The sequence below is a fragment of the Bombina bombina genome, chromosome 5 (genome assembly GCF_027579735.1).
Source record: "Bombina bombina isolate aBomBom1 chromosome 5, aBomBom1.pri, whole genome shotgun sequence".
NCBI classification, from domain to species: Eukaryota; Metazoa; Chordata; class Amphibia; order Anura; family Bombinatoridae; genus Bombina; species Bombina bombina.
The window spans coordinates 1,014,664,361-1,014,689,970 of NC_069503.1; the positions used below are offsets into that span (position 1 = coordinate 1,014,664,361).

Here is a 25,610-nt window from a genome sequence, read left to right on the forward strand (position 1 = left end):
GTCTAGGCCAAAATAAACTTTAATGATTCAGATAGAGCATGTCATTTTAAAGAATTTTCCAATTTACTTCTATCACCAATTTTGCTTTGTTCTCTTGGTATTTTTAGTTGAAAGCTTAACCTAGGAGGTTCATATGCTAATTTCTTAGACCTTGAAGGCCACCTCTTTTCAGAATGCATTTTAACAGTTTTTCACCACTAGAGGGTGTTAGTTCATGTATTTCATATAGATAACACTGTGCTCGTGCACGTGAAGTTATCTGGGAGCAGGCACTGATTGACTAGACTGCAAGTCTGTCAAAAGAACTGAAATAAAGGGGCAGTTTGCAGAGGCTTAGATACAAGATAATCACAGAGGTTAAACGTATATTAATATAACTGTGTTGGTTATGCAAAACTGGGGAATAAATAGGTAATAAAGGGATTATCTATCTTTTAAAACAATAAAAATTCTGGTGTAGACTGTCCCTTTAAGTTTTACAATTTGTATAGAAAGATGTAGCCACTTTGTAGATGTATGTTTTTTATAAAATAAATAAACTTCAAATTTGCCCAAATGTCATGGAACCCCCCCCCCCAGCTTTTGTAATCAACATTTGGTCTTTAAAAAGTTTAGATATTTACTACTGTACATGTAAATGGTACAAGCTAACCGCTCTCTTCCTGACACACACATACCAATTTTAGTATAGTTCTTCAAATGATTTGGTGAGTGACTTGCTTCTGTTCTGCATAAAAAGCCATCTAGCAGCTTGTAAGGGCTGTAGTCTTGTAGTCAAGAGGTTCAGTCATTTGTTATGTGATATCCATTTAAATTGTACCAAAAGTTGTATCACTGTGGGTGCTAAACTTGTCTTTGATACTTATGCATTACTTTATAATAATGTATATTCCAAAGTTTGTTCATATAGCCGTATTATAATGCAATAATGCTCTAATTTAGCATTTATTAATACACTAATGCTCTCTGGTAACTGTGTTAAGCTCTGCAAATGGATTAAACTTAAAGGGACACTAAACCCTTTCGTGATTCAGATAGAGCATGTAATTTTAAGCAACTTTCTAATTTACTCCTATTATAATTTTTTCTTTGTTCTCTTGCTATCTTTATTTAAAAAATAATGCATTTTTTTTGGTTCAGAACTCTGGACAGCACCTTTTTATTGGTGGATGAATTTATCCAACAATCGGCAAGAACAACCCAGGTTGTTCACCAAAAATGGACCGGCACCTAAACTTACATTCTTCTTCCCTTTTTTTTTTTTTTTTTTTTTTAAACGTTTATTTATCATCTCAGAAGTTTACAAACAGAAATTATACATATGACAGAAACAGGCCCTTCCAAATAATAGGAAAAAACAAGTTACCTTGATCATTGGGGTACATAACAATAGCCCTTGTACCTAAGGAGAGTCTTGAGGTTTTTCGTTAATGTCCATGAAGCATTTCTGAGATTCTTTTTCTTTTTATATAAACTAATATCTAAACAATATAAAACTAAGCAAACAAAAATCCAATAGAAAACAAATCCTTTCCATACAGCGAAAAGTTTAATCCAAATAAACTATGTAAATAACTGAAATCTTTACTACATTTCAATCCTTCCCCTTCTGTATATTCTCAATCGAAGTCTAGATTCCATTCACCTCTTAACCTGGCGTTAAGTATGTACTCTGTGTTTCGCAGTGGTTAAAGGAGCTGTGTCTGTACCTGCTGAGGCATAGTTTATATATAACCCTCCCACTTTTTCATAAAGGTTTGTGTTCTAAGTGTCATGTCACCTATCAAGTTATACAATTCTATTGTGAGCTGGTGAAGGAGGGATTTTTTTAGTTGGACTACAGTAGGGATAGATTTGGAGTTCCATGCTCCAAACACTAGTGTCTTTGCCAGTAAGATGGTAGTGCACAACATTTTTCCAAGGTTTTTCAGACCTCTAGGTAAGTGTAGTAGTAATATAGTCTCGTAATTAATGTCCATATGAATTTTACAGTTGATTTTAAGCCAGTAGGCGATGGAGTGCCAATATCTAACTAGACGTGGACAACGCCATATCAGGTGAGCTAGGTCGGGGTTATGTTTTTGGCATTTGGGGCAGATATTTTCTATATGTGGTGCCCACTTCTGAAACATTCCAGGTGTGATATAGGCTTTATGCAATAACCTTACATGTGAGTCCCTTAAGTCTTGTGATAAAGTACTCCTTCTTAATGTTTCTATACTGATCTGTATTAATCTCTTCTCAACTGGTGTTTCGAGAGAAGAGGCCCATTTTTGTGTTATGTTCTCTATAGTTCAAGTATTATTAGGTTCCAGCAGCCTTCTGTATATAGGAGAAATTGAGAATATCTCCTGTGTAAACAATGAAACCATTTGCTCTATGGGTCGTGTTTTTTTCAATATCTCTCCTTTTTGTAATAGACTAGTGATATAATGTCTAGCCTGAAAGTAAGCGTAATGATGTGTGTTCGGCAAAGAGTATTGGGTTTGTAGTGTTCGGAAGCTTTTTATCGTATTATCCACATCATCCAGGAAGTGTTGAATGTTTAATAGCCCCTTTTGTTGCCAGTCTCTAAAAGGCTGGGTAGTAAGACCGGCTATGAAGTTAGGGTTTCCTAAGAGAGGCAAGTATCTGGTGCATGTCTGTGGGATCCTAAGCCATTTACAAAGTGACCTCCATGCACGTAAAGGCTCCGTCATTGGGAGCATGTCTCCTATGTGATGTTGAACCTGCTGTCGTGTCAAGTGGGGTAGGACCGTCAATGAGTAGGGCGTCACCTTTTCTTCTTCTAGGGCTTTGAGAGTGAAGTGATTTTTTTTTTTTGGCTCGGCCAATCTATTGCAATTTTAGATGAGGCTGCCCAGCTATATAGCATAAGATACGGCAGACCTAGACCTCCATATGTTACTGAACTAGATAATTTCTGGGAATTTATTCGATGTCTCTTGCCTACCCATATAAAGTCTAGAATTTTAGCATTTAGTAACTTCAGGTCTGTCTTTTTTTTAACATGACTGGTAGCATTTGGAACATGTAAAGCAACTTGGGAAAGGTAATCATTTTGATAAGGTTTATTCTACCTGACAGTGAAAGGGGTAATCCCTTCCAGTTATCTATTTGGTTTATTATTTTTTTAATGAGGGGGGCATAGTTAATTGTATACCAGTTGTTTGGGTTCATTGACAACTTGATTCCTAAGTATGTAAAATCTGTGAGAACTACCTTTAAAATCATAATCCAGAGAGTCCTGAGGACCATGTGAAGTCATCCAGACCAGCTCGGATTTATCTTGGTTGAGAAGATAACCCGAGACCGCACTGAACTTATGAACGAGTGTGAGGACGTTGGTAAGGTTTAAACTTGGGTCTGGGATGAATAATATCATGTCGTCTGCATATAAGGAAAGGTGCATGGTCGAATTACCTATCCTCAATCCCTGAGGATTCTCTCGGATGGCTTGAGCGAGGGGCTCTATTGCTAGATCGAACAGGAGTGGTGAAAGGGGGCATCCCTGTCTCGTGCCCCTATACAATCTGAAGGTGGGGGCAACCCTTCCATTAACTATGACGGCTGCCATAGGGTCTTGTTATAAACCATGTACTGCTTGTAGGTAGTTACCTCCAACACCAAATTTTTCTAGGGCCAGAAATAGATATTTCCAAATTACTTTATCAAATGCCTTTTCGGCGTCAAGGGCAATCATACATGCTTTAATACTTGGTAACAAAGTAGGATCTTTTCGGTGTTTCCAATAATAGGACATAATTAATTGGACCTTTCTGATGTTTTTCACTGAAGACCTACCCTGTATAAAGCCCGTTTGGTCTTCATGGATCAATGATGGCAATACTGAGCCTAATCTGTTTGCAAAAATTTTGGTTAGAAGCTTGTAGTCCGTGTTCAACAGAGAAATTGGACGATACGACTCTGGCGCTAATCCTGGTTTTAGTATTATGCTAATTTGGGCCTCAATGAATTTACAATTAGGTATGGTATGCCCTGTAAGCACAGAATTATACAAGAGTGTCAATGTTTCTGATATTTCAGTTCTTAATAGTTTGTAAAACTCTGCTGGCTTACCATCTGGGCCTGGGGTTTTGCCCAAAGGTAGGTCCTGTATGGCCTTATTAACTTCGTAAATGAGAGTATTTAATATGCATGATTGGTCCTCTGTGAGTTTGGGTAGACGTATAGTGTTCAGAAATGCATGTACCTCAGTGTCTTCTATTTCCTGCAGGCTGTAGAGCTTGGTGTAATATTCTGTAAAGATTCTTTGTATCTCATCAGTACGTGCATGTATTATATCTGCTTTCCTAATAGCCTGTATAACATTCGGTAGTCGAGTCAATTTAGTTAATAGGGCAAGCGACCTACTGGTTTTGTTCCCAAACCAATAGAACTTAGCCTGAAGTTTAGTGGTGGGTTTTCAATGTGTTTTGTAGTAGTAGATTATCTCTGGCTGTTTTAATTTGTCTAAAGGCGTTCCTGTTCTCCATATTAGGGGATTTAAGATATTTGTTTTGTGCATTTATCAATTGTTTGAACAATAGTTCCTCCCTTGCCCTAAACCTTTTTCGAGTACCTGCGGCATAATTTGTAATAACGCCTCTCGGAACCGCCTTCGCAGTTTCCCAAAACAATAAAGGGCTTTGCAGGCGTTGTATATTGATAGTATGGTATGCGTTCCATTCACCAATAAGGTAATTTTAATAAATTAGGGTCTTTATATAAATGGTTAGTGAAAACCCATCTATTGTCTCGTGGCAAGTCTATTTTAGTATTAACTGTTAATTTAACTGGGGCGTGATCCGAAAGAGTAACCACATCGTTTTTAACCTCTATAATACGGGTAGTCAGGGTTCTGGAGACTAGGAAATAATCTATACAGGATAGCGTATGTTTGGAGGGAGGGATGCAAGTAAACTCACTGACCTCCGGGTTGCGTAGGCACCAAATATCTACCAAGCCCAGGCCCCTCTGGAATTTCCTAAGTGTTCTTGTCTCCCTATTAGAGTTGGCATTAAGTGATATCTTAATTGGTGTAAAATCTGGATTCCTGAACCTATCCAATGGGACATGGGGCGCAATATTAAAATCCCCACCAATTATCAATGGGAGATGTACTGATTTTAGTAGTTGTTTTGTCCAGAAAAAATCCTTTTTACTTATTGGGCCATAAACTCCCACCAGTGATAAATATACTTCTCCTAATTCTAGGTGTAATACCACATAGCCGCCTTCTGTATCTATATCTTCATGCAATATTTTGTAGAGTAACCCTTTTTTAAATAGACTTGCCACTCCTCTGGCTCTGCTTCCCGGGAAAGATGAGCTAATGACTTCTTGGACCCAGCCCTGCTTTAACTTAGCATGTTCATCTGTAGTGAGATGCGTCTCTGTCAGAACAGCAATATCTGCTCCTCTGTTCTTAAGCAACTTCAATATACATTTCCTTTTTATAGGAGAGGTAATTCCCCCTACATTCCATGCAATTATATTTACTTTGGTGTCAGCCATGGCAACCCTGTATTTGGAGGGAGTAAAGCATATATGGAATCAAACCCAGAAGCTCTAAGCGCACAAAATGCATTATGTGAGAGTGGGGTACCTGTTCTTGAAGTAAACATTGGACAGATAGAACAGACAACATCGGTTCTCTGCAGATATGCCTCTTTATTTGTAGATCCTTCATGCCTTGTCCCGGAAACATGGTCAGAAACTTTCTCACAATTTCACTGTAGGTGATGAAAACTATAAATATTGGAATAGAACAAAAATTAATAAACAAACACAACTATAACAATTAACAACACTCTCATGGTATAGGAGAATAGCTAACATTCTCCCACAGTATTCAGTTAAACTCCCCTCCCCTAGAGGAAAGTGGGGTATGACTGAGGGTGAGAAAACTGTTATACAGAATGTGATTGTGGCTCTCAAAGTGCCCCAGTCATTACATTGAGATGTTCAGTTAGTCCCATGTCTAGAAACCTAAGTGTCCTGCTTGCTAGGTAATATATTCCCCTCAGACTTGATCATTTTCTGGTTCTATTGGTGATGCAGGTTCTTCGATAGCCAGTTCTCTATCCTCTGTCTGTAGATATTTCTGAAGTTGTGTGGGAGTCTCAAAAAACTTCGGTCCACTAGATGTCTGTAAGCAGAGTTTGGCCGGGAATAGTAATGCGACTGTTCTTCCTTTTTCAATTAGTCGCTGACAATAAGGTGAGAATTCCCTTCGCTTCCTGGTGACTTCTGTTGAATAGTCCTGAAACAGCAGCAGTTTTTTTTTCCCCTTCAAAAGGGATAGGTCCCATTTTGCGGTATGCTCTAAGAAGTTCCACTTTGTCTTTGAAATTTAGGTATTTTATTAGGACGTGCCTTGATGTTTCCTTATTATGATGTTCTGATCTTGGCAGTCTGAGTCGGTCATCTTGAGCAGTCGTGGTAGCTGAGTTTCTGCAAAATGTAGAAGTGATGTGCTTTGTACAGACTCTGGTAGGCCCACAATACGCAGATTATTCCTGCGGGACCTGTTTTCAAGGTCTTCTAAGCATGCTTTCAAATTAGAGTTCTGTTTCTGGAGGTTAGATACTGAGATGGACATTTCCCTATGACGGTCTTCATGTTCTGAGACTCTGTGCTCTCTGTGAGTAAGTCTTCTAGAGAACTGCTTGAAGTCCGTGGAGAGTGATTCCACTCCCATTTGGAGCTGTTCAATTTTAGGTAGAAACAAAGCTGAGATCTGGGTTACAATAGGATGTGTATCTTGAATTAGGGAATCCTCAGAGTCAGACACCAAGGGAGCAGGGTGTATCTCTGCATGATGTTTTGTGCGCCTTTCCGCAGCCTTATTCTTTGATGCCATTTTATTAGTGGTTTTATGGAAGCTGCTGTAGTATTTCTGCATGCGCCAGCTGTCTGTCTTTCAGATTTGTGTGATCACCAGTATTGTAGACTCTATGCAGCGTTCTATATGTAGACTCCTTGTAACCGTTAAATTAAATATTTCAGAAGAAAGGCTTCAGCAATTAACACAGGCCAGATTTCATTATAAGTCTCTCACATGGGCGGAAGGTCTATAAAATAATCCCAGTCTAAATCATAATTGCGTTACAGCATAGTCTCCTAGTGCAGAGCCTTTGGGACATCTAGATAGCTGCGACAGTGTGGTGCAATTTGCTAAACTTCCCCTTTAGGTGGAATGATGTAGAAGTAACTAAATACAAGCAGGCCCTTTTTTTTTTTTTTTTTTTTTTTAATATAACCTTCACCATACCATAGCCATGTTTCTACCATCGAGTGTGTCCAGCTGATAATAAACTCTTCGTTTCTCCTACTATGTAGTTCCAATGTAAGCATTAGGTTTAAGGATGCTTTACTCAATCTAAAGCTGGTTCTAGACGTATGGGTATATTTGGTGGGGGCAGTAGCTGGATTACGTTACCCTTTCCTTCTCTCCAATTCCCGGTTGGGCAAAGCGACTGGCCTCCTCAAGTCCACTGTGTCCCTTCTTAGGCACCTTTAGATGCTTTGTCTTTTCCCCAGGTGTAGAAGCCGTCTAAGTGTCGTGAGGGCCTTTTTTAAATGGTGCGTGGAGCTGCGATGTATCCAAGATGGTGGCCGCTTGTTCCGTCTCCTCAGTTTTGGCTTCCGTGATTAGGGCACTATTTTTTTACCCTCACGCTCTGGTGCTGGTCGATACCCTTACTCGGTGATGTACACGAGCCTGGATTCCACAAGGCAATTGCGTGGGAGTGGGGAAAGTGTTCCTTTAGTTAGATTTTGAAAAGAATGTCAGCGGAGCTCACATTACTTGCTGCTCTCCCTTTACTCCTCCCACCGGACTAAACTTACATTCTTGCATTTCAAATAAAAATACCAAGAGAATGAAGAAAATTTGGTAATAGGAGTAAATTAGAAAGTTGCTTAAAATGTCATGCTCTATCTGCATCATAAAATCAAAAATTTGGGTTCAGTGTCCCTTTTAATGAGGCCACTACTATGGCAGTTGTAAGTAGCGTGTGGGCAGGTATTGGTAGCTATGCATGTATGCCTCTCCTCATTGGCCCATCCTGTTAATAAGCTGAATGTGTTACAGTTCCTGAGAGTAAGTTTAAGCCCTTTGCAAGGGTTAAACACAGTTACCAGAGATCATTAATTCAATTATAAAATGCTGTAATGAATTAGAGTATTTTATGATTGCATTAGAATGTCCCTTTAATGACTTGGATGTTAATAGAACAAATATTAACTGCATCTATCTCTCCCTCTCATCTTGTGCAGCAAGTACTTACTGTGAAAAACGCTGAATAATCTGTAACCATGACTGAGTTCTGGCTGATCTCGGCTCCTGGGGACAAGACGTGCCAGCAAACCTGGGAAAAACTTCTAGCAGCTACCACAAAGAATAACAATCTGTCTACCAACTCCAAGTTTAATATCCCTGACTTAAAGGTAAGTGTTCTGTAAATCAAAAGTAATTTACAGGATCTCTCTTGCAATTGCTCTCTTTTGCTCTTTTTTGCTCTCGCTCTCTATCGCTCTCTCATTACAACAAAAATCCTCTAAATGTGATTATTTTCAGGGCTGTTACGATTTATAAGTTAATCTACTGTGCTTTACTTTTCTGTTAAATTCCAAAAAATAAAACTGAATTGCTGTATATGTTCATTATATTTCCATCTAAAGGGGAGGAGAGTCCACAGCTTCATTCATTACTTGTGGGAATTAAGAACCTGGCCACCAGGAGGAGGCAAAGACACCCCAGCCAAAGGTTTCAATACCTCTTCCCCCAGTCATTCTTTGCCTTTCGTCACTGGAGGGGGCAGAGAGGTGCAGAAAAATCTGAGGTCTCCGATAGCAAAGGGTGCTACCCTTCACTATCGGACAGGACTTTAAGTAGCCCTTCAAGCTTCTCTGTTGTGGGCCTGAGTGAATGTTGGAGTCCGGAGATGCAGAGGGCGCTTCCCTTTGTGACACCATCCCGACTCATATTAATAGCTCCTACAGCAATTGGCGTTGGCGAGTTTTGCAGATAGCGTTCATCTCTCAAGTCCATGTCAGCAGCGCAGGTACCACCTGTCACACTTGAAGGGCTGTATTCCTGTACCACGGCGTAGATTCTGGTAAGATCATTTCATTCTTTATATCATGATAAGACAGAAGACAGGGCCACAGTGTGGCGCCTTTTATCTTTATAGAAGCTAGGGTTAATCTTCCTATATGGGGATTATTGAACAGGGGGGGTATGTACATGATAAGTTTATTGTGTGATGGCTGTGTTATGTGCAATGGCACATTCCGCCCGATTCTGGACCTCAAATGTTTAAACAAGTTCCTGTCCATTCCGTTGTTCAAAATGGAAACAATCAGATCCGTTCTGCCCCTAGTTAGAGAGGGGCAGCTAATGACCGCCTATAGACTTGGATGCCTACCTTCACGTTTCGATTCACAGGGACCATTTCAGGTTCCTCATATTTGCTATTCTGGATCAGCATTTCTAGTTCGTGGCTCTCCCCTTCGGTCTGGTGATGGCCCAGAGTGTCTTTACAAAGGTCCTTCTAGCAGTAGCCATATCCCAGGATGACATCCTGGTTCAGGCACCGTCATTCCATCTGGCAGAGGCCCTCACCAGGGTCCTGCTGCAGTTACTTCAATCTCACGGTTGGAAGGTCAACCTCGAGAACAGTTATCTGGTTCCCAGTACCAGGGTGGAGTTCTTGGGCACGATCATAGACTCAGTGTCCATGAAGATCTTTCTCACGGACAAGCGACGCACAAAGATGGCGTTTACCTGTCTTGCCCTTCAGTCTACAGTGAGACCATCTGTAGCTCAGTGCATGGAAGTGATTGGGCTCATGGTCTCCAGCATGGACATCATTCCATTCACCAGGTTTCATCTCAGACCTCTTCAATTGTGGTTGTTGAGACAGTGGAACGGCGATCATTCCGATCTGTCACAGCCATTATACATGGATGCGTGGACTCTGATTTCCCTCTCCCGGTGGATCTGCCCAGATCACCTGTCCATGGAGACATCCTTCCTGAGACCGTCCTGGGAGATTGTGACCACGGACACGATTCTGGCGGGATGGGGAGCTGTTTGGGGTGCCAGGATGGCACAGGAGAAGTGGTCTCGCTTCAAGTCTCTTCTTCCAATAAATATTCTGGAGCTTCAAGCAATCTACAATGCTCTGAGGGCATGGCCTCATCTGGGGGACTTCATCTTTATCAGGTTCCAGGCGGACAACATTACCTCAGTGGCTTACATCAACCACCAGGGGGGCACAAGGAACTTCCTGACGATGAGGGAGGTGTATCGGATCCTGGAGTGGGCGGAGACCCACAATTGTTCACTCTTTTTGATCCACATCCCGGGTGTGGACAACTGGGAGGCGGATTTTCTCAGCAGGCAGACTTTTCATCCGGGGAATGGTCTCTTCACCCCAAAGTGTTTGCGGAGATCTGTCTCAGATGGGGGACGCCGGAGATTGATCTCATGGCGTCAAGGTTGAATTGCAAGCTTCCCGGTTCGGTCTCGTATACATATATCCTCCGTTACCGCTTCTTCCTCGTGTAGTGGCTCGTATAAAGCGGGAGAGAGCGTCCTCCATTCTGATTGCTGCCTCGTGGCTGAGGAAGACGTTGTTTGCGTGTCTGGTGGGAATGTCATCCTCTCCGCCGTGGAGGTTACCCTGTCGCAGGAATCTGCTAGAGCAGGGTCCTTTTCAACATCAAAATATAAATTCTCTGAGGCTAACAACGTGGAGATTGAGCACTTAGTATTGGCAAAAAGGGGTTTCTCTGAGAATGTGATTACCACTCTTTAGTTCAGGCAAGAAAGACTGTCACTTGTCGCATCTATCATAAGGTGTGGAGGACTTACTTGTCCTGGTGTGAGAGTCATGGCTACCCTTGGCACAAGGTGAGGGTATCCAGAATTTTGTCCTTTCTCCAAGAGGGTTTGGAGAAGGGTCTCACCGCTAGTTCCCTTAGAGGACAAATTTCGGCTTTATTTGTTCTGTTGCATAGGAGACACGCTGATCTCCCTGACATCCAATCTTTTGTTCAGGCCCTGTCTCGAATCGGGCCTGATTTTAGGCAGGCTGCTCCGCCTTGGAGCTTAAACTTGGTACTTAAGGTCTTACAGTGGGTTCTGTTATGGAAGGTTCTCTTACAGAGGGTTCTCTTATGGAAGGTTCTCTTTCTGTTGGCCATTGCATCGGCACACAGAGTCTCTGAGCTTGCAATATGAGCGCCCTTATTTGGTGTTTCATGCGGATAAGGCTGTTCTTCGCACAGGTTTGGGGTTTCTTCCCAAGGTGGTGTCTAACCGTAACATCAATCAGGAGATAATTGTTCCTTCTTTATGTCCTAGGCCTTCTTCTAAGGAGAGGTTATTTCATAATATGGATGTGGTTCGTGCTTTGAAGTTCTATCTTCAGGCCACAAAGGATTTCAGACAATCTAAATCACTTTTTGTTGTAAATTCAGGGAAGCGCAGGGGTCAGAGGGCTTCTGCTACTTCTTTGTCCTTTTGGCTGAGGAGCTTGATCCGCTTGGCCTATGAGATAGCGGGACATAAGCCTCCTCAGAGGATCACGGCTCATTCAACTAGAGCGTTGGCTTTGTCTTGGGCCTTCAAAAATGAGGCTTCTATGGAGCAGATTTGTAAGGCTGCTACCTGGACCTACTTGCATACCTTCACTAAGTTTTTTACAAATTTGACGTTTTTGCTTCTGCGGATGCTGTTTTTGGGAGAGGTTTCTGCAGGCTCTGGTGCCCTCAGATTAAGGGTCTGCATTTTACCCTCCCGGTTTCATTCAGTGTCCTCTAAAAGCTTGGGTATATGTTCCCACAAGTAATGAATGAAGCTGTAGACTCTCCACCCCTTTAGATGGAAAACATAAATTATGCTTACCTAATAATTTTATTTCCATCGTGGGGAGGAGAGTCCACAGGCCCGCCTGTTTCTCGGATGGGCGGACCTAAATTTAATATATTGTTCTGGCACCATTAATTTCCTGATATTTGTTCTCCTACTGTTCCTTGTTCCCTCTGCAGAATGACTGGGGGATGTGGGGAGGGGATTAAAGCCTTTGGCTGGTGTTGTCTTTGCCGCCTCCTGGTGGCCAGGTTCTTAATTCCCACAAGTAATGAATGAAGCCGTGGACTCTCCTCCCCACGATGGAAGTAAAATTATCAGGTAAGCATAATTTGTTATTTTGCCTGCTTTTGCTTTAAAATACTTTAGAAAATTGTTTTGCCTTTATACTTTTCTGGTGAACTTTAACAAACTGCAACTTTTTTCCACATCGATGAGTTGCATCAGAGCACAGGCATCTGTTCCTAACTGACCACTGCAAAGAAGATCAGAAACATTAATTCCACCAAGCTTTTCAATGGTGTTTACCTGGACTGCCTTTGATTTGCAAAACCTTGTAAATTATGCAAACAAAGTGACGTATGGGATATACAATCCTACTAGATGGGGCAAAGTTTCCCAAACCTCAAAATGCCTATAAATACACCCCTCTCCACACCCACAATTCAGTTTTACAAACTTTGCCTCCTATGGAGATGGTGAAGTAAATTTGTGCTAAGATATCTACGTTGATATGCGCTTCTCAGCATTTTGAAGCCCGATTCCTCTCAGAGTACAGTGAATGTCAGAGGGTTGTGAAGGGAATATCACCTATTGAATGCAATGGTTTTCCTCACGGGAGATCCATTTAATAGGTTCTCTGTTAACGGTCGTAGAGATTCATCTCCTACCTCCCTTATTCAGATTGACGATATGCTCTCATATTCCATTACCTCTACTGATAACTGTTTCAGTACTGGTTTGGCTATCTGCTATATGTGGATGGGTGTCTTTCGGTAAGTATGTTTTCATTACTTAAGACACTCTCAGCTATGGTTTGGCACTTTATGCATTAATATAAAGTTCTAAATGTATATATTGTACTTATATTTTTCATGAGTCAGGTTTATTTATATTTCCTTTTGCAGACTGTCAGTTTCATATTTGGGAGAAAAACATATTTAGGAAAATATTTTTCTTACCTGGGGTATAGTTGTTTTTCAATTGACTGCTTTTTCATTAAATTTCAAGTTTATTGCGTCATTCTTGGCGTGAGAATTTTTTTGGCGCGAAGGTACGTCCGATGGCGCAAATTCGTCATTTCCGGCGTCTTAGTTGACGCCGAGTTCCTTTCACAAGGTTGCGTCTAAATGACGCGAGTGTGTCATTTCCGGATGTGGTTAGCGCCAAACATTTTTCAGTTTGCGTTGTGCGTCATACTTGGCGCCAAATAATTTCATGATTTAAAACCCCATTCCTATATGCCTTTTTCTATATCAGAGGGCTATGCTGTTTGCATTTTTTTCCCATTCCTGAAACTGCCATATAAGGAAATTGATAATTTTGCTTTATCTTTTTTTTCTCTCTCAAATTTTCTACAATGTCTCAATCTGATCCCGTCTCAGAAACCACTGTTGGAACCCTGCTGCCTGATAACAGTTCTACCAAAGCTAAGTGCATTTGTTGTAAATTTGTGAAGATTATATCTCCAACTGTGGTATGTAATAGTTGTCATGATAAGCTTTTACATGCAGAGAATGTATCCATCAGTAATAGTACAATGCCTGTTGTTCCTTCAACATCTAATGTACAATATACCTGTGAATATAAAAGATTTTATTGCTGATGCAATTCAGAAGGCTTTGTCTGCCATCCCGCCTTCTAATAAACGTAAAAGGTCTTTTAAAACTTCTCATAAAGTTGATGAAATTTCTAATGACAGACAACATACTGAATTATCCTCTGATGAGGATCTATCTGATTCAGAAGATCCTTCCTCAGATATTGACACTGACAAATCTACTTATTTATTTAAAATAGAGTATATTCGTTCCTTATTAAGAGTGTTGATTACATTGGATATTGAGGAAACTAGTCCTCTTGATATTAAAACGTTTAAATTCGGGGGCGGAGCCAACTGCCAACGCATCAAGACATACTTTTATAGAGCTCCTGAAATTTTACTACTAAAATTTTACTTTTTGGTGTTTTAGCAGCCGATCTATCTATTGCCTACATAGATCCTAATATGGAGGAGCCTTCTGCACAACTTATATCTCTTTTGTAGAGTCTGATCGATAAAGCCGACAGCCAGTTTTGTTGTTTGAGCTCTATCATGCTGGAGCTGCTCCACAAAGATGGCGCTTCTCATCTTCCCTGCTATGAGACCCTGATGGCAGGCCAGCTAGAAAATCCTCTGTCTACCCTACAGGATATTACCCGACCGCAAACAGAGGAATTTGGACAGAGATTGAACAGCATTTTTCCTGGACCTGCAAGCAGAGATCCGATGCAGCCGAGTACAGCTGACCTGCCTCACACCGCTACCGCTAGACTGTTAAAAGTCTCCAGAACCTTACCGGGCAATTACACCAACTCACTTACCCTCCTTACATGGGCTTGGAGGCGGATCTCTCGCCTTCCATGCATGAGATCCTGGCTGATTTGAGAAGCATGCAACCTAAAGTTACTTACCGGACAAAGCAGCAAACAACATATAGAGAATACACCCTGGTTTTGAAACCCGGAGCGCACAACTCTCAGAAAGGACAGAGTGGACACCGGAACAGCATTGCAGGAACGACAAGGCAGGCCTCCGTGACTCAGAGGTCATCTAACAGGTCAGAACCCTTGATCTGTTGTCAGGAACAAGTTTCAGGCCCGAGAAGTGCTCTCTATCAGTGGATGTTTCCCTTTCTAGATGAGGCATCTGGTATAGCTCCGCTCCAAAGGAGTGGTGTCGGATAAACTTACTGTGAACAGTGGATAACTTTTACAGGGCTTATCACTTATTCATGGATTTAGTTTGTCACTTGTGGCTACAAGCTGACAATATTTCTGCCTTCACTGACTGTGAACTGTTATTACCCAGTTGGTACTCGCAAGTTACTTATTCCTATATGTTCATATGAGACCTGTATTGCCTATATACGATTGCTAATGAATCACTTACTTGCTGCTCTTGAGTTAAACAGGCCAGTGTATCTTACATATGTTCTATTTTACTTGTTTTAGTTTCCCTAATAACTAGTATTGATGATGTAATCCTCTAAAAAGCTATTTTTTTATATACAATTTAGGTCAGCAGTATTCAGCCTCTCTAGTTAATTTTTCAAGAGATAAGATCTGCTTATTATCATTAGCTGTAGTTATAATTTTTATAGTTCTCCATAAGAAGATATTTGGGAATATTATCCCTAGTATCTCTATAGGTTTGCCCATACTTTGCATATACAGAAGCTCCTTTGTAGTGTTTATACACAGATTCTGTACCTGCATTTTACATTTCAAGAGCTGTAGTTTTAATATAAGCCTCCTGACTTTAACTAGTTATTGCTCAATGCTAGCTGAAGGATTGTAATATAAATGCCTAACCCCTATAGTTTCATCTTAGATTCTGTGAATATTAAATAGCCCACTATTTCAAATTTTATACAAGATAGGAAATACTGAATATACCAATCTATCAATTGGAAGTTATTTCATTGGGCTACTGTGTGCTTATGGTGCCTCGCATAGCCCCAAGCAACAAGATAATAGTCCTTTATGTTATGTGGTTTGGTTCTAGCTCTGCATATCTGCGATTACTAATATGTCACTTACTTGCTGTCTCTGAGCTAAATACGCCAAGGTGGCATGCAGATACTTTACTTGATCTATTTTACTCTTTGTAATTACGAATATATATAAGCCAAAATGTAAATGAGTGCTCTGGAATATTGTGACCCTTGTATGTTTCATACCTCACAGTATAGCTTCATGTATGGTCTTGTTGTTTCCTGTACGCTGCAGCCATACTAGCAGAGGGATCATTTTACAAATGGTCTTCTTAGTATACTAATAATAACGCTAGCCCTATTTGGATCAGGACACTTAGAAATATAGCTCCTGCAGAACTTTAACTATGGGAATATTAGGGTTTAATTCTTGTATGCTTGAATCCACTTAGATTTTAGCTTAAAAGTCTCGCATAATCTATATTTTCTCTCAGAATTATCCCTGATTTGTTTTACATATGTTATCAACTAACTTCCATGTCCATGCTGAAGCTTTTTATATGTATGTTCAAATGTTGCCACATCACTTTTATAGTACTAGTAAAGCTCACAGCTCGTGGGGTGCCCATGTCCCTATTAGTAAGCAGGGTTTACTGTTTGATGATAAGGTCCATTTATAGATGCTGCTGGGCCGGTCCAGCATATAAGTTTTTATCCCTTACTTATAAAGGCGTGTGGGCTTTGACAGCAAGGCGCTAGACATATGTTGTGCTACAAGTTATAAGATAAAATAACTTAATTGGTTCAAAGTATCTTGGTACTAACTGACAGTATGTGCGGTGTCATATTATCCGTAGTAATGTCAGTGAGCATGCATGTAATTTAGACTCTCCCTAGTATACTCCGGTTCTTTATAATGTGTTTAATAATTATTGTTGTCTATATGGGTGCACGTGATCTCTCCTTTACCTAAGTGTTGTGTTATATTTATATTTGTTATCGACTATAATTTTCTGTGACTATACAACTGTAATCTCTAGTCTATCTATGCTCTTACCCACATCTCTAGCACATAATAGTCTTCTTGATTGAGCCTCTCTCCTCCCTTTCCCGCCGGTACTTATGCCTGCGGGTCATATCCCTTCTCCCTCTCCAACATCGCCTAGAGGTGGCACTCCCCTAGGAGAGGGGCTCACCCAGAAGTCCCCCAAGCCCCCTAGTCTCCAATTAATCGGACGACCCCCCTCTATCTGCCAACATATTATATGACTCAAGGCCCCCTCTATAGGAATATAAAGGTTTAGATGAGTGTGATTGTATTCATATTAAGTAATAACACTCTAGTCTCTCTTGGGTTTATCCCTGGTGTAGACATACTAACTGGCTCCGCCCCTCCACCCCCCCTTCCCCCCCTATTACATTTTGAGCGGCTCTTGCCCGCTGCATCCCTATTCCCCATATAACTATAGAGTCACCCCCTCCCTAGTTCTACCCTCATCTGATTAGCTACTTTACTTGTCTTTGTATATAGCTAGGAGAGGATAATTTTCGCTTATACTACATCTGTTATACTCTAAAACAAAACTGAAGTCTCCTGATGTGGTGATCCATATTGTACGGAAAGGTCTGTGATACTAGAATACATTGTCTCCTAATTATGCTATGTACACATTGTTGTGTGAATGTTTTATGTCATACCTTATACTCTGTACTGGTTTTTGACTTCAATAAAAAGATTAATAAAAAAAATAAAAAAAAAAAGTTTAAATTCTGTTTATAAACCTCCTGTGGTTACTCCAGAGGTTTTTCCAGTTCCTGATGCTATTTCTGATATGATTTCTAAGGAATGGAATAGGCCTGGTACTTTTTATTCCTTCTTCAAGGTTTAAAAAATCGTATGCTTTGCCAGCAGTTAGATTGGAGTTTTGGGAAACGATCCCCAAAGTTGATGTGGCTATTTCTGCTTTTGCTAAACGTACTACTATTCCTATGGAAAATAATACTACTTTTAAAGATCCTTTAGATAGGAAACTTGAATCTTATCTAAGGAAAGCTTATTTATATTCTGGCCATCTTCTCAGGCCTGCCATTTCTATGGCTGATGATGCAGCAGCATCAACTTTTTGGTTGGAAAGTTTAGCGCAACAGGAAATGGATCCTGATTTGTCTAGCATTGTTCGCTTGCTTCAACATGCTAATAGTTTTATCTGTGATGCCATTTTTGATATCATCAAAATTGATGTTAAATCTATGTCTTTAGCTATTTTAGCTAGAAGAGCTTTGTGGCTCAAATGTTGGAATGCTGACATGGTATCTAAGTCTAGATTACTATCTCTTTCTTTCCAAGGTAATAAGTTATTTGGTTCTCAGTTGGATTTGATTATTTCAACTGTCACTGGGGGGAAGGGAGTTTTTTTTTGCCTCAGGATAAAAGACCTAAGGGTAAATCTAAAGCTTCTAACCATTTTTGTTCCTTTCGACAAAGTAAGGAACAGAAACCTAATCCTTCCCCCAAAGAATCTGGTTCCAATTGGAAATCTTCAAGTTGAAGTAAATCCAAGCCATTTAAGAAATCAAAGCCAGCCCCCAAGTCTGCGTGAAGGTGCAGCCCTCATTCCAGCTCAGCTGGTAGGGGGCAGATTAAGATTCTTCCAAAACATTTGGGCAGATTCTGTCCAAAATCAATGGATTCAGAGTATTGTCTCTCAAGGGTACTGAATAGGTTTCAGAGTAAGACCTCCTGTGAGAAGATTTTTTCTCTCACGCATCCCAGCAAATCCAGTAAAGACTCAGGCTTTTCTGAAGTGTGTTTTAGACCTGGAGCTTTCAGGGGTAATCATACCAGTTCCGTTTCAGGAACAGGGTCTGGGGTTTTATTCAAATCTATTCATTGTCCCAAAGAAAGAAAATTAATTCAGGCCAGTTCTGGATCTGAAAATTTTGAATTGTTATGTAAGAGTGCCAACTTTCAAAATGGTAACTATAAGGACTATTCTCCCTTTTGTTCAGCAAGGGCATTATATGTCCACAATAGACTTACAGGATGCATATCTTCATATATCGATTCATCCAGACCACTATTGGTTTCTGAGATTCTCATTTTTTAGACCAGCATTACCAATTTGTCGCTCTTCCATTTGGCCTAGCGACAGCTCCAAGAATCTTTTCAAAGGTTCTTGGTGCCCTACTCTCTGTAATCGGAGAACGGGGTATTGCAGTGTTTCCTTATTTGGACGATATCTTGGTACTAGCTCATTCTTTACATTCTGCAGAATCTCACACGAAACAAACTAGTGTTGTTTCTTCAAAGACATGGTTGGAGGATCAATTTACTAAAAAGTTCTTTGATTCCTCAGACAAGGGTCACCTTTTTAAATTTCCAGATAGATTCAGTGTCCATGACTCTGTCTATAACAGACAAGAGACGATTAAAATTGGTTTCAGCTTGCCGGAACCTACAGTCTCAATTATTCCCTTCAGTAGCTATGGGCATGGAAGTTTTAGGTCTCATGACTGCAGCATCGGACGCAATCCCCTTTGCTCGTTTTCATATGAGACCTCACCAGCTTTGTATGCTGAACCAATGGTGCAGGGATTATACAAAGATATCACAAATAATATCCTTAAATCCCAATGTTTGACTCCCTCTGACTTGGTGGTTAGATCACCATTGTATAGTTCAAGGGGCCTTCTTTGTTCGTCCAACCTGGACTGTGATCACAACAGATGCAAGTCTTTCAGGTTGGAGAGCTGTCTGGGATCTCTGCCAGCACAAGTGGTTTGGAAATCTCAAGAGGCAAGGTTAACAATCAATATTTTAGAACTCAGTGCTATTTTCAGGGCTCTTCAGGTTTGGCCTCTGTTGAAGAGAGAACCATTCATTTGTTTTCAGACAGACAATATCCCAACTGTGGCATATGTCAATCATCGGAGTGGGACTCTCAGTCCCCAAGCTATGAAATTAGTATCTCAGACACTTGCTTGGGCGGAATCTAGCTCTTGTCTAATTTCTGCAGTTCATATCCCAGGTGTAGACAATTGGGAAGCGGATTATCTCAGCCGTCAGACTTTTACATCCGGGGGAGTGGTCGCTCCATCCAGATGTGTTTTTCTCAGATTGTTCAGATGTGGGGTCTTCCAGAAATAGATCTGATGGCTTCCCATCTAAACAGGAAACTACCCAGGTACCTATCAAGGTCCAGGGATCCTCAGGTGGAAGCCGTGGATGCGTTAGCAGTTCCTTGGTGTTGCCAACCTGCTTATATCTTCCCGCCTCTGGTTCTTCTTCCAAGAGTGATTTCCAACATCATCACGGAACAATCGTTTGTGTTGCTGGTAGCTCCAGCATGTCCTCACAGGTTTTGGTATGCGGATCTTGTTCGGATGTCCAGTTGCCAACCTTGGCCACTTCCATTAAGACCAGGCCTTCTGTCTCAAGGTCTGTTTTCCATCAGGATCTCAAATCATTAAATTTTAAGGTATGGAAATTGAACGCCTAGTGCTTAGTCATAGAGGTTTCTCTGACTCAGTGATTAATACTATGTTACAGGCTCGTAAATCTGTTTCTAGGAAGATTTATTATCGAGTTTTGAAGACTTATATTTCATGGTGTTCTCATAAATTCTCCTGGCATTCTTTTAGAATTGCTAGAATTTTACAGTTTCTTCAGGATGGTTTGGATAAGGGTTTGTCTGCAAGTTCTTTGAAGGGACAAATCTCTGCTCTTTCTGTTTTATTTCACAGAGAGATTGCTAAGCTTCCTGATATTCACTGTTTTGTACAGGCTTTGGTCCGTATCAAGCCTGTCATTAAATCAATCTCTCCTCCTTGGAGTCTTAATTTGGTTTTGAAGGCTTTACAGGCTCCTCCTTTTGAGCCTATGCATTCTTTGGACATTAAACTACTTTCAGGAAAGTGTTGTTCCTTTTGACCATCTCGTCTACTAGAAGAGTTTCTGAATTATCTGCTCTTTCTTGTGAATCTCCTTTTCTGATTTTCCATCAGGATAAGGCAGTTTTGCTGACTTCAAGAGTCCATGAGACCCACCCTTTTTATGGTGGTTATGTTTTTTTGTATAAAGCACAATTATTTCCAAATTCCTTTGTTGATTCTTTTTACTCCTTTCTTTATCACCCCACTACTTGGCTATTCCTTAAACTGAATTGTGGGTGTGGTGAGGGGTGTATTTATAGGCATTTTGAGGTTTGGGAAACTTTGCCCCTCCTGGTAGGATTGTATATCCCATACGTCACTAGCTCATGGACTCTTGCCAATATGAAAGAAATGAATTTATCAGGTAAGTTCTTACATAATTTATGTTTTTGTTTTTTTATACAGATTGCTTTCAGTGTATTAATTGCTCAGTTATACTTTTGGAAATATAAAAATGTATCTTTTAATGGATGTGAAATTGGAAAACAAAAAACTTATGGTTGAGCATTTTATTATTGCACTGCTGCTTGCATATAACTGCAGTTGATTAGAATCCTTTAGAAGTCATCATTATACTTTGAGGATTTTTGTAGACAAATCATTAGTTTTTTTCCCTTAAAGGATTGTGATCAATCCCTGTGTGTTTAAGTTATGTAAATGGATTAAACACATAGTTAAAATAATCTTCAGTGTACTATTGGGAGCTATTTGAACACATCTGGTCAGACAATTACAAGATGCATCTCCCAGTAGTACCTTGCTGGTCCTAAACCTACCCACCAAGAGAATTTGATAGAATTACTTTGAAAAGTCCCATAAAATTGTATGCTGTGTACGAACCATAGAAGTTGAATTTTTGTCTTCCATTTCCCTATAATGTCATTTTAAGACCTAGATAACTAAGCTTTGAAACATCAGTTTGCTGTAAATGAGTGGAACTTTCCATTCATGTGACCAGTCATAAGACCTGCAAAGTATGATGTGGCGAAAGCTCATTTCATGTCTAGCTGTAACCTTTTGTTGTGCTGGAAGTAAATGCTCTACCGTTGTGTACTTAATGGTGCATAAAATCACTTGTAAAACAAAGTTATACTGAAAAACATTAGCACAAAATTAGTGTCCTACGTAATTTAGCCCATTTCTGCTTTTTTATTAAATTATTATTATTTTTTTTTTTTTGGTTGTTTACTCATATTTTGTTTAGTTTTATCTCAGAATTGTTCCACCAAAGGGGTGGTTCCGTGTTCATGTCTTGTTAATAAGCGTCTGGTGTAAGTCGCTTTAAATAAAAATGAATTTAAAGGACCACTCAATGCAGTAGGATTGCATAATAAAAAGAATGATTTGACACCTACTCTGAATTTCAAAAAGCAGTAGATAATTTTTTTTTTTTCTTTCTCATATTTTCCGGCCCCCGGCATCATGTGATGAATCACAGGCTATGTATACCCTGTGAGCTTGTGCACATGTTCAGTAGGATATTGTTCCCCAGAAAGTGTATTTATAAAAAGATTTTTTTTTACTTGAGTGTCTTTAATGGAATGTTAAAATCAACATGATTCAGATAGAGCACTGTTTTTCAAACCTGTCCCCAGGCCTCCCTAACAGGCCAGATTTTTGAGGATATCTGAACTGGAGCACAGGTGAAATAATCAGCTGATTAGTAAACCTGGTTATTTTACCTGCTCTCTTCCAAAGTAATCCTGAAAACCTGACCTGTTAGGGAGGCCTGAGGACAGGTTTGAAAACCAGTGAGAGAGAGCAAACAGTTCTAAACAATTTTTAAGTTTACTTCTGTTATTTAATCTGTTTTGTTCTCTTAAACTTTGTTGAAAAGAATACCTTAGTAGTCTCTATTGGGGGCTAGCTGCTGATTGAAGGGGTCACACACATGTCTCTTGTCATTGGCTCACCCAATGTGTTCTTCTAGCTCCCAGTAGTGTGTTGCTGTGTGTGTAGTAAATTATGATTTTAAAGACACATTTTTTTCACCTTAACTTTAGTGTACTGTCATTTATAACTATATAGCAGTGTTCTCCTCTGGACCTTTTTAATGGGGGCACCACCCAGCTGAAATTTAAGCCAAATTAAACTAAATGAGCTAATTTTTTTTTTTTTTTTTAAATTCTTATTGTACCGATTAGCAACTCATTTTGTGCCTTGGATAGCAGAAAATGTTATAATTTTACAAAGTGTTTTATTGGCTGGCAAAATTTTCTGTTTAGAATACTGTATAGAAATAAGTAATTATATGTCTCACAAATACCCCAAACTTCTTTAGTGTTTTTTTTTTTTTAACTTTAGCTTAATTATGTTTTTTCTCTTTAGTATTTCTAATTTAATCCGCATCAAAGGCTGAAAACTATATATATTTGTATGTATCAAAATAATTAATGTGGTTGGGTATAACTTTTTTTTTTTTACTGTCTTAAACCAATGGTTGGTATCCCAGGGACCAAGGAACTATGTATTCAATGCTTCTTATGGCTTCTATTCATTTGATGTAGTTTACCTTTCTATGGCTTCTAAAAACCATGTGACTTTTTTCTTGTTTCATAACCTGCAAATCTGAAAATGCATTTTTGTTGTGCATAAGCAACGTATCAACCTCTTCTCTCCTCTTTTGTTTTAAGGTTGGCACTCTGGATGTGCTGGTCGGGCTGTCTGATGAACTGGCTAAACTGGACTTGTTTGTGGAAGGGTAAATTCCTTGTTAATATCTTTATTGCCTTGGTGACAGCTCAGCAAGTCTAATTGGTATTAGGATGTCATTTTGTAGTAGTTTGGTCACATGACTAGGGCAGATGAACAGTGTTGAAATGTAAGGACTGATGGTGCTACAGGTTGCTTTATCGGGCCAGATAATGATTTTGCTAAAGATCAATAGACGTCTGTTGTTCCCAGAATCAAGTTACTTTGGGAGGGTCATACTTTTTACTTATACCTAATTGAGTAAAATACACCCCTTAAAAGTATATTTTATTGCCCAGTGTTTTTAAATGGATAGTTAAGTCCAAAATAAATATTCATGATTCAGATAGGGCATGTAATTTTAAACAACTTTCCAATCTACTTTTATCACAAATTTGGCTTTGTTATATTGGTATTTTTTGTTGAAAGATAAACTTTGGAGGTTCATATGCTAATTTCTTAAACCTTGAAGTCCGCCTCCTTATCTATCTAAATGCATTTTGGCATTTTTTCACCACTAGAGGGTGCTAGTCCATGTGTGTCATATAGATAACATTGTGCTCATGCACATGGAGTTACCTAGGAGTCAGCACTGATTTGCTAAAATGCAAGTCTGTCAAAAGAACTGAAATAAGGGGGCAGTTTGCAGAGGCTTAGATACAAGGTAATCACAGAGGTAAAATCAGCAGTGCATCAAGCCTGAGAAATGTAACTATGAAGGGGTTAAACTCTCAGAAATAAACACTTGTTTAATAATGTTCTAATGAAGTCTGATGTGTGGATACACGGCTATCATTGGTATATCATGCACAGTTTATGAATATACTTTATAAATCCCTCAATCCTCCTAATAGTGATGCAATGCACAAATACTATTATTAAATCAACTGCTAGTGACATTAAAGGGATAGTAAACCCATTTTTTTTTCTTTCATGATTCAGATAGAACATGCAGTTTTAAGCAAATTTCTAATTTACTCCAATTACCATTTTTTATTAGTTCTCTTGGTATCTTTATTTGAAAAAGTAGGAATGTTAGCTAAGGAGCCGGCCCATTTTTGTTTAAGAACCCTGACTAGAGCTTGCTGATTGGTGGCTACATTTAGCCACCAAAAAGCAAGCGCAACCTAGGTACTGAGCCAAAAATGGGCCGGCTCTTATGCTTTACATTCTTGCTTTTAAAATGAAGATACCAAGAGAAGGGAGAAAATTTGCTTAAAGTTGCTTAAAACTGTATGCTCTATCTGAATCATGAAAGTTTAATTTTGACATTAGTAGCCCTGTAATGGTATCTCCTGCGCATGCGCGATTCACGTAGTATAGACTGGGTAACTAGTTGATCACATTACGGTGAGAGATGATAGACTGCTCAGTAAAATGAGGGGCATATTTTTAGTTTTTACTTGTTGAGCTGCTCCATTACACTTTTTGTTTTTTTAAATAGTGTACTGTATATTGATGGTATAATCCAGAGTGTATATTTATAGTGGAATAATTACATGCACTTTTTTTTTAAAAAGCATGTAATTTATGCAGCACTTTTTTTTAAAAAGCATGTAATTTATGCACTACTCACCCTTGAACTGTATGTGTTTAACGCGCACAAAATGTAACTGCAGATTGTGTGTGCATTATTATTCTTATTATTAGATTAGCATAAAACGTATAAACGTCCATTAGAGGCGGTAATGACAAACGCTGTGAGTGACCTTGGATAAGGCTATCCTACAAAGTAAATAAGTTTACACTTTTAGAAGTTCTAACAAAAATAAATGCCTTTTTATTAATACACTTTTATGTCCCTTTAACCAAACAACGTGGTGTATTAATATGAATCAAAAGCCCTTTTCTAACTCTGTTTTAACCCCTGCAGTGTTATCCTATTGGTCCCAAGTGAATTTGCTGTTCATGTCAAATTCATTTATGTGTCAGTGTTGCAAAGTTCAAATATATTCAGTGTTGTTGTACAGGGGCAGGTCAGATTAAATAGATTGAGCAAATCTGGTCTTGAAAAATCTATAGGGCGGCATGAACACTGATTTTATTCATTAAAGTACCTATATACTTTAAAATCAGTAAGATAGTAAGCACAATATACACAGAAGATAAATAGAAGTGCAGTGAATAAAATAACCTACAAGTGGCTATGTACAAAACAGATTTATTTAAAAAAAAGGGTTCATTTTAATATATGTAATCATATTTATGGAGTATGTAAAGTGGAAATATCTATTAGATTTAAGCTCCAGGCAATAACCACAACGGCAACCGGAGAGATGGAATATTTTATTTATGGTGCTCACAGTAGATTTAGTGCACTAAATATAAACACAATTCCGTCATTGTGACATTTCTGGGTGAAATTTAAAAGCCTGAAGGAATATACACTGCATTGTCTGCATTTCATA

General features: G+C 39.4%; 1 protein-coding gene across 1 annotated transcript in view; it reads left to right on the plus strand.

The window, feature by feature from the left end:
* LOC128661698 (V-type proton ATPase subunit C 1-like) overlaps window positions 1–25,610 on the plus strand; it is a 183,087-nt gene that overhangs the window by 17,139 nt on the left and 140,338 nt on the right. The window contains exons 2-3 of the mRNA XM_053715923.1: window positions 8,284–8,454; window positions 23,145–23,212. Coding sequence (XP_053571898.1) covers window positions 8,323–8,454; window positions 23,145–23,212 — 200 coding nt within the window. The 5' untranslated portion in view covers window positions 8,284–8,322. The remainder of the gene's footprint in view (window positions 1–8,283; window positions 8,455–23,144; window positions 23,213–25,610) is intronic.